General features: G+C 36.9%; 1 protein-coding gene across 3 annotated transcripts in view; it reads right to left on the bottom strand.

The window, feature by feature from the left end:
• The window catches only part of ANO10 (anoctamin 10), a 118,537-nt gene that overhangs the window by 99,931 nt on the left and 4,336 nt on the right, over nucleotides 1-14,270 (bottom strand). For all 3 annotated transcript variants that reach the window (XM_038173966.2, XM_072033435.1, XM_038173965.2), the window contains exons 3-9: nucleotides 13,667-13,849; nucleotides 12,437-12,571; nucleotides 10,920-11,039; nucleotides 7,874-8,443; nucleotides 6,114-6,169; nucleotides 4,885-4,959; nucleotides 3,324-3,506 (exon numbers count right to left, since the gene is read on the bottom strand). In XM_038173966.2, the coding sequence (XP_038029894.1) occupies nucleotides 3,324-3,506; nucleotides 4,885-4,959; nucleotides 6,114-6,169; nucleotides 7,874-8,443; nucleotides 10,920-11,039; nucleotides 12,437-12,571; nucleotides 13,667-13,849 (1,322 nt within the window). The remainder of the gene's footprint in view (nucleotides 1-3,323; nucleotides 3,507-4,884; nucleotides 4,960-6,113; nucleotides 6,170-7,873; nucleotides 8,444-10,919; nucleotides 11,040-12,436; nucleotides 12,572-13,666; nucleotides 13,850-14,270) is intronic.

Consider the following 14,270-nt stretch of genomic DNA (forward strand, 5'->3'; position numbering starts at 1 on the left):
CATAGACAAATTTCAAACTGTGCTATTATCAACCTTCCATTCTCTCCTTCTCCCAACCACAGGAGCAGCACAAAATATGGCATCAAGGTAACAGAATCAACAAAGAAATTCGGGATAAAAATGAACTAGAGGAGAGAAGCAGGAAAAAAAAAAAAAAGACTGCAGAATGAAGCTTTTACATTTTAAACCAGGTTAAGGTCTCAAGAGATTTGAGGGGGAGGAAACAAACATAAAAATTAAAATTAAACATTAAAGAGTAAGTGAAAGAAGGAAAAGAAAAGTGAAGAGCCTGAAATACAGCATTCTGTCAACACTTCTAAGCCCCTCTGTTACTAAACATAGTCAAATGCTTCCCCCTTGTGACAGACATAATTTTAGAAGTACTGTTGCCTGCTGACAGCTCAACACATGCAAACAAACCAGTGGTCTAGTGCTTGTTTATTCACAAGTATAGTACAATTGAAATATTTAGATTGAAAATAAAATTTAAAGTTTTGAATACACGGTGCCTTGAACTGAAACTGAGGCTACAAGTAGACATTCCCAAGGCAAAGTGATAATTCTGCAATTGACCTATTGTGTCCCCTCGGAAAATTATTCCAAGCATAACAAGTGCAGATGCAGCTCTGCACAAGAAGCACTGGACAATGTGACTCAAAACCACCACACCAGCTTTGTATTTGCCAGCTCAGAACAAGGAGTTGGTTCTGGGACAGGAGATAGAGCTTATTTGTTCATGCATATCAACGCCTGGTGCCATTCATGGCCTTTGGACCTGTGCTCGCATATTATCTGCAGGCATAGTGCTGGACTGTACTATCTACCTGTTCAAATCACTACCTTAGGGATTTCTGCTGTGTTCTCCATTGTAAGACAGACACGCTCTCCATCTCCAAATCCATCCCCCCATATAAATTCAGAAATACCAACACTCCCAAAGGACTGTTTGTATAGTTCTTCAACTGCAAAGATTTCTTTTTCCACTTCCCATTTCACTGCACTCCCACATTTGAAAACAGATTTCAAACTCTGCTGTTCTCTACTGTTTACATAAAAGTTACATGATCTACTTATAATTCTTGCTCTGTAAAAATATAAGCCACACAGCATTAAGGCTCTCGTGACTATGCTTGCAGCAGCTGATCAAGCAAGTTGTGAGCCAATCTGTGAGGCCTTAACATACACACTAATGTTTATTTTGTCAACTCCTTTAGAACACCAAGTAATGAACCACACCAAGTCTGTGAAATGCAATAAAACAAATTTAACTCAAAAAGTGTAGTGGGGATCATAATATTCCAAGAAAACTTACCAGTGCTGATAAGGCAATACAAATATATCTTAAAATTTTGCAGATAGTAACGAGGAGGAAACTGAACTTAAAACTGCTAAGTCTTAAAACCACTAAGGGAAACCAGTGACAATCTGAGGCTGCCTTGTTTGCCATGAGCTGAATCGGACGGAGGCCATCATGAACCAAACTAGGAGGACAGACTACAAATGCCAAAGCTGTATTTTCAATAAGCAAGAACTTCCAGCAGTAGTACTGGACTAAAGGGTTGGTCTTTTCTACCTGCTTCCATTTCTGGCCCCAGAAATTTAATTTAATTGGCAGTTTTAAGTAGCCTAAGTGCAAAGCCAAACTAAAACGGAAACAGAACCACCCTCTCTTGCCATCCTTTCCCCATGTCACACTGCTCCTCCTTGTGCCTTAGAGATTAGGGGCCTGTTACATACGTACCTCTTTCAGCAATAATACTGGTTTAAGTAGCTCCCGATACAGCTGTTCACTCCCACCCCTTTGTGCTGATGTAACTGGGACCATGTAGATGCATAAACAACAGCACCAGCAAAACTGAGGAAGCTGGAAATAACTTGCTGGGCCAACCAGCGAGAAATATTTAGGTTGCATTGCCTGATGTCAACATCAGCTACAGCCCAGAAAACTTTTAACTCTTTCCTAGTTGTTTTCTGTTGTCTTTGTGAACATTAAGGTGACTGCTAAGTCCAGCACAAGAGATGGCCAGAAATATAGCTGGGATCAAGAATAGGAGAGAAATACAGAAGACAGCAAATATAGCAGTTGGGGATGTTCCAGGACTGCAGCCTCAACTGTGCCACTAGAAACATTTCTAGGACAAAGCCAGAAAGTGTGAACAGGCTCTGAAGAACAAGAAATCTCTACACCATGTTAAACAGAAGCAGAGGCAGCTAACAGAATGAAAACCAAAACTATTAATACAAAAAATAACTCAAAAAAATAACAAATGTTAGAAAAAGGATATGATGACTACTTTAAGCGCGATGAAAGGTATCAGGTATGCCTCTGCTATGGACATGCTGTAACTTAGGGAATGGTTACACATCTGTCCTCCCACCATCCTCAATTATAATACAATTTTAAACAGTCCCCATTCCTTTCCATTATGACCTTCACACTCGTATGTTCTCACCCCCACAGTAGAAACAGCTGGCTTATTTTGGCAGTTATTTTACAGCTGGATCAGTTCCCTGACCTGATTCGCTACACCTCTGCAAGAATAGTTTAGCACAAGCAACAGACAGCATAAGCAAAGGAGTGAAAGCTAAATGAAGGGAATGTCTAAACTAGAACTGCCACCCAAAAATGCATACAAAAAATATACCCCTAGTCTCCAACAGAAGAATAAGATGACTATGTAATCTTTACATTGAGAATGGTGGGTAGTGCCACAGATAGGAATATGGATCTCTATTTTAATAGACTGTCCCAGCTAGTGTACACCTCTTAGTAAACTAGTGTATACTGCTTAGTAGAGCAGAATGTATTTCCTTTTGTGCAAGTGTGTAAATGCTCACGTATTATAGGAAGGAAACTCTCTCTTCCCTAACTTGCTGTGCCTGGTAAGCAACACAAGTTGCATTTGGAGGATATAACAAAGAGATCAAGTCAGTAAGTATCAAGAGTCACAAGGTCCCACTCATGAAAAGACACCAAGCTTTCACTTGCAAGAGAGAATATGGGCACTAGGGAGTCTCTAAGAGTAGCTTACCCTAAGGAACTGACAGAACATGATCTAATGTTTCAAAAGCAAAAATTGCTATCAGACTTTATAATGAGAATCAAGCAATTCCTTACTCTGTTCTCTCTTTGTTTCTAAAGAGCACGTTATGACTACCACCCAAGGCCCAAACTGTTCTTACCTTGTATTCAAACCTCTTAAATTAAAACAGTTATTTCTGCTCTAACGTGCCATGCTGCAGCTAACAATTAACCTGAGGCTGCTTTTCAGCAGCCTATAATCTAAAAAATTACGTATTCTAACAACATTCATTCAACGTACCAAATAGGTGCCCATTTCTTTTTCCGAGTTGACTTGTTCGACTAATGACAGGTCTGTATCCATCTTCAGAGAATGCATGCGTTCCTTCATCTTCTTCATGTGTCTCTTTTGGAGCCAGTAAGGAAGCAGAGATTCTGCAAACTGGTTAAGTATCTGCGAAGTTATCAGCAAAGTGGCCAAGCTCTTAAGTAAAAAAAAATAAAATAAAATAAAAATTAATAGATCTGTAATAAACCTATGATAATTTCCAATTTTGTGTGTTCCAGTAACACTGCAAGTTGTTATACTATGACAGAAGCAGGCTAGCATAACAAAACTAGCAATAGCAAATGAAAAGTATAGCTGCTCTAGGTCCCATTCTTGGTCACATACTGAAAATAACTGAATAGGACTTAGATGAGTAAATATTTTGCGGATCTTGGTGTAAGTATCTTGGAAACAGTATAGAAAGTCCAATGAAGGGTAAAGATCCACACTTAACACACACCATTTATTAATAACAGAGCTAAGCAAATAACTTTAAAGGAAGACAAATTAAGTTTCTTCGGTCAAAGGAATAAACATTCTAGAGCTTTAGAAAATAAGTGGGGAAAATAGGATTATTAGCAATTCCAAAAGGCTCAGAAACCTCCAGTATGAAAGGAAAAACAACGAGAAAACAGGCTTAGACAGCACAATCCATGGAATAGTTCTTTTCTTTTAAAAGACTGACAGTTCTATTAGAAGTAAAAAAAGAAAAAGTTTTTAAGGTTTCTTGGAGGGAAAGGATGATCTGTGGGACATACAAAACAAAAGCTTAAAACAACTTCTACTTTTTAAGGCAAAAAGCAAGAAGAAAAGACTTTAAATTACAAGAAATACCATGAATGTCATGTCAGCTAAGGACATAACAGGTATTTTGCTAGAGATCTTTTTACAGAAACAGAGATCTAGAGTTTAAGTTCTTATTTTATTCATATTTTTAGAATAAAAATATTTTCCTTCTACCTACTTTTCATGTATTTTAATTCAAGAGATGATTTAAACTAACTACCACAAATTATTTTTGCTTTTCTTTATCCTTAATTCCTCATTGCAGTCAAACTTAATCATTCTCCTATCCTCAGGAATCTCTCAGTGCAAACACTACAAAGAACAACACTTTTTTAACATGAAGGAAAGGAAGGGGAACAGAAATTTCTCCAGCATCATCTGCATGAGGGAGCAATCAATTTATTTTAAAAACAGTTACTCATAGTCACATGGTTTGAACTTTTGGGTAGACCTGTGCGGTGTCAAGAGTTGGACTTGATGATCCTTAAGGGTCCCTTCCAACTCAGGATATTCTATGATTCTATGATTTATAAGGAGGGAGAGAATTGTTCTACGTTACTCTGTTATGGTTCTGTAATCATGCAAGAGCAGATTAAATATGGAAGCTGTATTTGTAAAAAAATTTAAATTTGACAATGACTATACATACACATATATTTAGAAAAACAACTTAAAAACTAGGTCCTATTTCAATCTATCCTTTATTTTCCTAGATGCATCATTGTTCTTAGATGTTTTTGGAACTCACCTGTCTCAAAAGTTTCATATCAAACAGCACAAAAGCAATGTAGAAGAGAGATGCAAAACAATTTAAGAAGTTGAACTGCAAATAAAAATATTTGTTATTATTACACAAGCAGAAATTCACGTCCTGAGAAAAAACACAAAGTATCATCTAAAAGTTACTTTGACTAAATAGCTTCCATGTAGATAAAAGCTGTCTATGAAAATAAATTGCTTTACCATTTTTAGAATTTAGGTCAGAAACAATAATTTTCAGTATTGATCCTATTCAGATTTTCATTAGATAAGCTTAATGCTTTCCTAAAGCATGGTATGCAAAGATAAATACATTTAAATTATGAAATGTGAACATTAGAAATACCTGTCATCTTCTACCTAACTTTTGTAACATGGCACTTTCTCACAGGTAATGCTATGGAAGGGACACCTTGATCTTACTTTAGACTGATGACTTTTCCCAAAAAACACTTCAACCAAATACATGTGTCAAATGACTTCTCTCTAAATATGTAAACTGTTCCTCAATATATGTTAATTAAGCTTTTTGTTTAACCACTTCAAGAAGTTTTATGACCAAGAAAAATATACCCTACTTCTAAAATGAGAAATAAGTCACAGTATTGTACCTGAAAAATCCTAATCAAGTGCTGAAGAAGAATAAAACTTCTCTCCAGATTTACAATACAGTTCCTTAGAGTCAATATTGCATTTGGTTATGTACATAATCTGCTCCTATGCAGTTTATAGTATATACAGACACACACACAAAAGCAATTTGTTCAGAGACAAAAAGTAAATATATCAGTATATACTGTAAGCTGTATGTAAGCAGAATGACAGACGTGTATACCAGTCTCCTCTGACTGGTTGGCTGAATGTTAGTACAGATGGAAGTTGATGCATGAACTTTTTAAAATGCCATTTACCATAGAATCTTGAAAAAAAATATATAGTTCCCAGTTGAAGCCAGAACCATATCAATTACAACAAACTCATGTATCTGGTATCCTAATAAACACACAATCAATATAAATAAAAACCCAACTCTCCACTGTAAAACAGGACATCTAGGACAGTCTAGAGGTTACTGTAACCACAACAGAAATCCTCTGATTTACTGAGATATTTATGCAAATATCTGAACAAAACCGTAAATCAGGCTGGGAATGTTAGGAAAGTGCTAATAAAAAAAACAGTTCTCTTTTTAAATAACTCCTTACAATACCTACTTACCACTAGAACCTTCAGGATTAAGTGATTCTGATACGAAGACTCCAGCCTGTGATTTTCTAAAAACATTAGCAAAATTATTCATTAGTAAACAGCAGAAGCACATACCATATGCTAGACACTGTTATACAAATGTAAACAGGTATTTTTTCCTCCAAGTAGAAATTATATAAGTAATTATATAAGGGGAATAGTTTCTCCAAAGTTTTATGGGAAAACAATTTATATTGTACCAGTTCCTCATTTAAATTATCAAGCCAAGCTGATGCAGAGTGTTGACATACATATTTTTGGCTACAACTCTAGTATTTTTCCTACTGCAAAGGTTTTACCTTTTGCAGTATCTTTCTTTCTCAGTAGAGCTGTTTTGTAACAGAAAAAAAAAAACATCCATTTTTCTTAACATTTAATAAAATGTAACTAGTTCGTGACTTTTCTTTGGCTGAAATAAAATTCAAAACTAATTGGAGTACATTATGAAAAATAGCACTGCATCTGATTTAAAACCTGTAAAAGCTCACAGAAATATCCATACCCATCTCCAGGGACTTTAGATCAGACCTTAAGCTCTAAATCAAGTCTAAAGTACAAAAATTTCAACAGATGCATTACTAATTCTAAAGTGAAGATTTTTCAGTTCATTCAGGATAATCTGACAAAAGCTGATGTTAGCGGAAGGGTGGTTAAGTGGGAAGGAAAGGGAAGTGAATGGGAGATTTTCCATTTCTTTTTGCTGTTTTGTCAGATAATATCTTTACAGTCCTGGATAAGCAGTAAATAAATGAGGAGGCAACACATTAGCAGGAGCTGTCTCAACACAGCTAAATTGAGAGACTGTCACCGATGGACCTTGTTAAGGACAGAACAGCAGGAATGAAATTGGGCCTGACAAATGGAAGATGCACTCAAGGGACTTAACAGGATTTTTACTTTAGCTTTCACTTAATTATTAGTTCTCATGATAAATGGGTGTAAAAGGTGTGCTCAGAAACACCCTGGACTTTCAACTCCAGGTCAGAGGTTCTACAAACATTTCTTCAGTAGCAGCTGTGACACAATGCATAGACCCTGCAACTTCTCTGGTCACCAACTTCCATGCCTGGATTGTTACCTATGCCTCAGCTGCTTAAATAAGATCTCAGCTGAAAATATGCCAGGTGAAAGTGGAGGTAGGGCGGCCCCAGGAGCATTTCATCCTATTCACTCTCTTGTTAGAGTGTCCAGAGGAAAATATTTTGATAGAGACATGAAATCTCAGCCTCTATTTTTTATATAAATGTATATAAATTTATTTTAGTACATGTATAAAATATATGCAAACATTCTCTTCAGACAATTTAGTTGGTGTTTTTAGATTTTGTTCTATTATCTTAGCGCCCTTGTCCTCTGCACAACATCAGGTTGTGGATTAAAGATTCCAGGACAGTTTCTCCTGCCATCTGCCTCTGAGCTCCTGTCCTGACAATCTCACCTCTTCACTTTTGCCAACACTATGGCTAATATAGCCAAAGAAAGAGCTAAATCAGAGAGGGGGGCTTTTGCACCGAAGTCAGAGAGAAGCTGAAGAGGAAGGCAGGGTCATTCCTTTTGATGTCAAGCAAATTAAAACAAACATGAAACTGCAGTCTCATAACACTAAATAAATTTAACAATCTAGAATGGCCAGCTCTTTAACAGTTGCAAGTAAGTTGTAACAGTAAAGTCCTAAACATTTGGAATTCTCACTTCCAATGCAAAAGGAAGAATATAAGCAACTTTCTTACCCCATGATGTTAAGAATTCAGCAGCATACCGATAGATACGGTTCATAATTTCAATCACGACAGCGTATATGATACTGGGCACATACAGCATCAGGCTGCTAAAGTGGGACTTATTCTCCTCATGATAATCCAGAGCCCACTGTTCTAAGTCAAAGTAAATCATCATCACGTATAGTGAGAAGTAGAGGCAAAGGCACACAAATGGTACGGACACGAGATAAATCCGTAACTGTCTCTTAATACTTGAGTACACTGGTTCCTCTCGCCCAGTGACAGGATTGATACCCAGAACACCGTGGAAACCTGGTCTTGGCTCTTCAAACTGTCGTTTCATCAACAGGGTCCCCCAGCGGTATGTCATCACAGCACAAATCCGTTTCCAAACTTCCAGGATCACAGTGGACCAGAGCAGATTGAATGTGGCAAACATCACGTATTTGTCATAGTCTTCCCACGCAAACACGTAGTAAGGGATCCCAATGACAGCCATGGGAATCAACGCAAACGTGAAGTACTCTAAGAAGCCGAAGTAGAGTGCAATGGTCTCACCAAAGTAGCAGCGTATCTCATCTGCAGAGGAAAATGAATCAATTAAGACACTTAACATACATGTCAGTATAATATCAAACCTGACTTTACATGAATTCCTTGGCCCAAGTTTCAGTTTTCTAAATAACACAACAAACATTATGGCTGTTTTGTTCCTCCTCCTCCCATATCCCAAAGACTTTGAACATTATTTGTCTTACATAAACACAGACATATCTAAATATACACACATAGCTACATTTATTCAGACAGTAGGGAAGTCGAATATCTCAATACCTACAGTATCAACACTGGTTATCCAGGGGAAAAGAAACGCTAATATTCTTAAAACCAGAATCCATAAATGAATGGCTAGGATGGCACAGAAGTCACTTGGTATAAAAAAAGTATGTGACACCTGACTTCTGAAGCTTCTCACTGGCATACGCAGGCCTGAGAACCAAATTTACTTCAGTCTGCTCAGCATCAAAAGAACTAGTTGTGCTTTGCCAGACCTCAAGGAACTAAAGGAATAGATAGAAAGGCATATTGAAATCTTAAACACATCAGAAGGTGCAACCAGGCTGAGACACTCCTTTCAGCAGACAACTGATAAATGAAATGCACAATTGTTGTTCTCACTGAGGTTGCCTGCTCAAGTGTTCTAAAGACTTGGGAAGTGTGGTAGTAATGGATATATTTCATGACAGACACATTACCTCCAAGGAAAACACTGAACTTACTGCTAACAAAAAAATGGAGTAGTATTATCGATCATAATTTATAAACGGCATCACATAATAACATATAGAAATGCCTAGCAAACCAAGTTTAGAATGCTGAAATCTGTCTTATCTCTGTCTCCTCGGAAGACCAGATCCTTTATGCTTGCATGCTGCTGCTATGTACTCACCAGCATAATAAAAGAACCATGACATCATTGCCTCTGAACTGACACTGTACGTGCACTCTCCATAAAAGACTAGTACATCAAAAGCTCGCATGCAATGCCAGAATATTCTTACAGCATACAGTTTACAGAAAACTGCAGTGGAAATTTATAGCTTACCATCAGATAAGCTTCTGAAAGCCAGAGGGAAAGGCAAACAAACAGAATCCAAATCACTGCTCCAAAGTTGCTCTCAATCAAAAAATTATTATCAAATGAGCTCAAGTGCAGACCATTAGCATCATTTCAGACTCAAAATGCACAACATGAAAGGGATGCCTAAACTAGTGTATATATATAACCATATCCCATATAGTTCATGGGATTTACTTGTAAATGTTGTGTGTATTTAATGTCAGTCAAGAAGAACCCGTCCTGTATAAACAAGAGACAAGCACAGAAAAAAAAACCCTCTAACACCATAGCCCGGAGGCAGGCATTATCAAGACAGATCCTTAACTTTCTATAGTTTAGGAAAGAATCTCAAGAAACTGCCAGACCAAGAGATTAATAAATATTTTCATTTAAAACTTATTCAGTGTATAAAATACGCTCAAGTGAATCTGGCAAACAACAGCATACAGTCTTCATACTGACAATGAATTTAAATCAAGCAATTGTAAACACACTTTTGACATGCCTACAAATCAAAATAGCTTCAGGAATCTCAGGCTTTGAGGAGCCTTCCTGCCACGAGTCAGTTTGAGAGAACAGCTTTGGGTTGGTCCCTTACTGCTTTGAGATGGCTAGGGAGATTTTGTCGTATGCAGACTGTTGCTAAGATGGAAGCTTAATGACACTGAACCTGTAGGCACTAAGCCACCAATTTCACAAGTCATGAACTGCTTCAGGGAGCTACTCAGGGAACGCTGAAAGAGGAAAAAACCTGCCCAACCAGTAAAAATGGGCCAATTTCAAACTCAGTGCTGTGAGAGATGATCACAGTGCCTTTGAACTGCCTGCTTTCTCTCCTCCCCTCCAGCTTGTAAACTATGACCGAAGGCCTATATGGCACAGACCTCCTGCAGCCACAAGAAATAAAATCATTAAGAATCAAGAGACAGCAGCCTGCATGTCCTCTCGGGCTCCAGCTTCACTCCAGAAAAGTTGCAATGCTAGTTGTTATAGCAAAAGATTATCCTACAGCTATCTTTGAATCAAGGAGGATTTGATGAAGAGACATCAATTGTGCATGTCAGCAAGTCCAAAACTGTACATGGCTTCGTACCCAGAACCTAAGTGCCTTGTTGGTTCCAACATCAGTAACAGCAAGTTGAGGTAAAACAAGGACTTCAGTTTACAATGGCCAACAAAGCAACTTGGGCAGAAAGGCAATAAAGAGGTGAACTGTAGCAAGTAACTGGGGAGGTGACAAGGCATAAACTGTTAGTGAAACAACTGACTTCTTGGTACAGTGCTTAAGTTTCACACACAATTATCATTTCTACAGAGGCTAAATGCTGGAATAGAAGTGGATAAGGACCTTTGGTATTTTCACACAAACTGAGGAGAAAATTTCTTCAAAAGAAACCCTGCACTTCATTTGTAGCAGAGGGGATGTTCACATACCTAGAGGTTGATAGCCAATTTTGACTTGTCCATACCACGTATGCCGAAGCTTTTTCAACTCTTCTCTGTCATGCAGCGGGAAAATCTGAACTAGAATACCATTGGTCAACAATCTTCTCACTAGAAGGAAAAAGAAGTTCTAGTACTCTTTCCAAAGACAACAAAGTTAATATGAACAAATGGGTTACGTTATGTGCTTATCAAACCTAGAGTTCCTTTGAAATAAATCTAACATTTGAGCTAAGTAAAATACACCTCCATGTTAGCTGACAATAATCTAAAATAGAGAGAATGCATTCTAACTATTCCTACAAAGACTGTGCTGTCCACTGGAAGAGAAAGAGTAATCCATCAGTTTGCAGTTATTACCAATTGCTGCTTGAGCAACAAGAAGCATTACAGGTCAGAACTGAAATGCTATGTGTAGCTTTGTGCAGAAGAGGTCTACGTGCTGCATTTGAGCAACAAAAAGCATAACAAGTCAAATAAAAATACAAAAATAAGAGAATGTCTAAGAAGCCATTTTAATTCTATGGGAAAGATACAAAAAAAACCAAAAACATTTTTGAATGATCAATTTATACTAATTAATAAAACACAACACACCTCATTGCAAACAAACCACTTATTTAACAATTTTGTATTTAATTTCTGTTATGGAAAGCAATCTACCTGTGTTGGTAAACCATTAGCAAACTGCTCAGGAAATTACAAGTAAGCAAATAATTGAGAAATATTGAAAGGAACATCATTTTTCTTTTGTATGGGTGCACTGGAACTGCACTAAAGTTATGCATTAGTTTTTCCCTTTTCTCGTAGACATCCACTTGATATAAGCAGAAAAACACATTAGCTATATAAAAAATAACCAGTGTAAACTCATCTAGCATATATGTTTAGTTACATTTCTTGAACCACTGATAACTTACTTATTCATTAATGGGAACATGCTTACTTTGATGACATCTTGTGGCCTTCCCTTACAGCTTCTGTTAAAAATAGTTTGGTGGTGGTGTTTGTTTTTTAAAGGCAAATATTTTGGGTACGCATTATAAAAATTATGGATGACATCAATATATGTTAAAATTTATCCAACTGAAAAGAACATAAGGCCAGAGTCTCAGTCTCAGGTTGTAATGACCCTCTGGCATTCATCTGGTCCAACCTCCTGCTCAAAGCAGGTTCAGCTTAAATCGGGCTGCTCAGGAGCTTGTCCAGTTAAGATCTAAACATATCCCAGAACAGACTTTCCACAACCTCTCTAGAATTCTCCAATATTTGATTACCCTAATTATAAAGAACATTTCCCTAATATCTATTTGGAATTTCTCTTGTTACACTGCACATTCATTGCTCCTTGTTCCACCACTGTGGAACTCTGAAAAAACAAAGCTGATTAATATTAGTGTGATTTAATGCCTTACAGTTTCTTTTAATTGCAGGAAAAGTAAGTTTTTTCTGCTATGAACAGAGCCCTAAGTCAAGACATCGAGTTACAGACAAACTGCCTTACTTACCAATTGATTTTCCTGGATACAGCTTTGCCTGGGGATATCCAGGGATCATTTTTTCATCTTTAGCTCTCAAATTTTCAAGTTCATGTTTAATGATATACTGACATTCTGACATTGTAAGGAAATTCTGATTGTCATCTAAACAAAAAGGATGGTGGTAAGAAATCGTGCGACACAGTAAGACAACCATGGCAACAAGTTGTTATCAAAAGTGATCAGAACCAGAAAAAAAAAATCCATGTATATTACATGACAATTACAGCCAAATAACATATTATAACAAAACCTCTTCTTTTTAAAATAAATATCTTAGGAATAAATTTTCTCTAAGTGGCACACACTGGCCACTGCATTTTTGATGACCCAAGTGAACTAAGAAAACAAGTTACTTCTCAAGGCTTTATAATTTCAGTGAAGCAAAGCCACAAAAATAATACTGCAGAAATTATTCAACACTGACGCCTTCTTGATTGTAGTGTTGAATAAACAGGCAACAAAGAAACAATTCAACTTCCAAAAAAAACTATTTGTTCAGACAGATCCAAGTACCTTTTATATTGAAGATATGCTGAAACAGACACATGACGTATAAGCAAGACTAACCAAGAATTCCAGTGCTTAACTGGAGAACAAAATGAGTTCTGCCAATACCACACTGGGGAAGGGTTAAACACCTTGCAGGTAGCACATTTGAAGGGAAATGTTTCTGTGCTGGTGCATCCTCAAATTAAAAGAGGAAAAGTAACTATTTTTTTCACTAACCATGCCCCAATTCCATTGAATGACTCTATAGTGTTATTCAATTGTGTTTTATATATAAATATACTAAAACAAAATATTTCTATTTTGTCCAGCTAGGTATAATACAATAAACATCAAAAGTGGCTCACAAGTATTAATAAGAGATTAAGTAATGTTAACATATACTATTGATTGGTAATTCTGCACTCAAGTTAATCAACTATTTTTTCTTACTTTCAGCAGAAATTTTTCATACTAAATCAGAAATTTTTTGGAATACACAAAAGCATAAAGTAAGAAATAAACAAACAGAAGCCACGTGAAAGGACAAAAAAATAATAAATTCACTAATGCTCTGAATTTCTTTCTTCCAACTTCTGTTTACTGCTACAATTCCAAGGACTAGAAAGACCATTAAAGATTTAACAGTGTAATTGATTATAATCTTTAGCCACAGCTTTGTAATGATACTAGATGCCTTAAAACGCTTACCTGCAAAATCTTTGAAAGTTTTTCTACTGCTGTATGTAAAAGCTCTCATCGAGTTATCATTACATTCCTTCACCAGTCCCACATTTTCAGCTCCCAGCAAGAGCCTTAAGTGGGAAGCTCCAACCAGATAAATATTTTCATTTCCATTTTCTGTGACCAATGGTTTAATCAGAAGTTGTGCGCCTTTAAAGTAAAAAATAAGTGTGAGAAAAATAGGTGTGACATAATTTTTAGACAAAAATTATATCTAAAAACCCAATGTCATAGCATACATCATACTGGACCTACTCATCAGGAGCACTGAAGCTTTATCTTTTCAAAGGCATGAAGAATGAAAGCTTTTTCAGCACCCAAATGGTGCTCAGAATCTTGCAGCTCACCCTCTGCTTTAGCACTGTTTCTGTGGAGTGCTCACGGACAAGGAATTGGAAGAATGAGGACAGTTTGGATCTATACCTGTACAGCTTGCATCACATAAGCGATCAGCACTTCTGCAAACAGTCCCACTCATTTTAAGGAGACTTTTGAAACAGACACATCCCTGACTTCCCTAACAGAGGCCTGAAAGCAAGTTTGTAGCCACAGAAAGTTTACCAACCATCAG

This window comes from Anas platyrhynchos, chromosome 2 (assembly GCF_047663525.1).
Source record: "Anas platyrhynchos isolate ZD024472 breed Pekin duck chromosome 2, IASCAAS_PekinDuck_T2T, whole genome shotgun sequence".
Taxonomy (NCBI): Eukaryota; Metazoa; Chordata; class Aves; order Anseriformes; family Anatidae; genus Anas; species Anas platyrhynchos.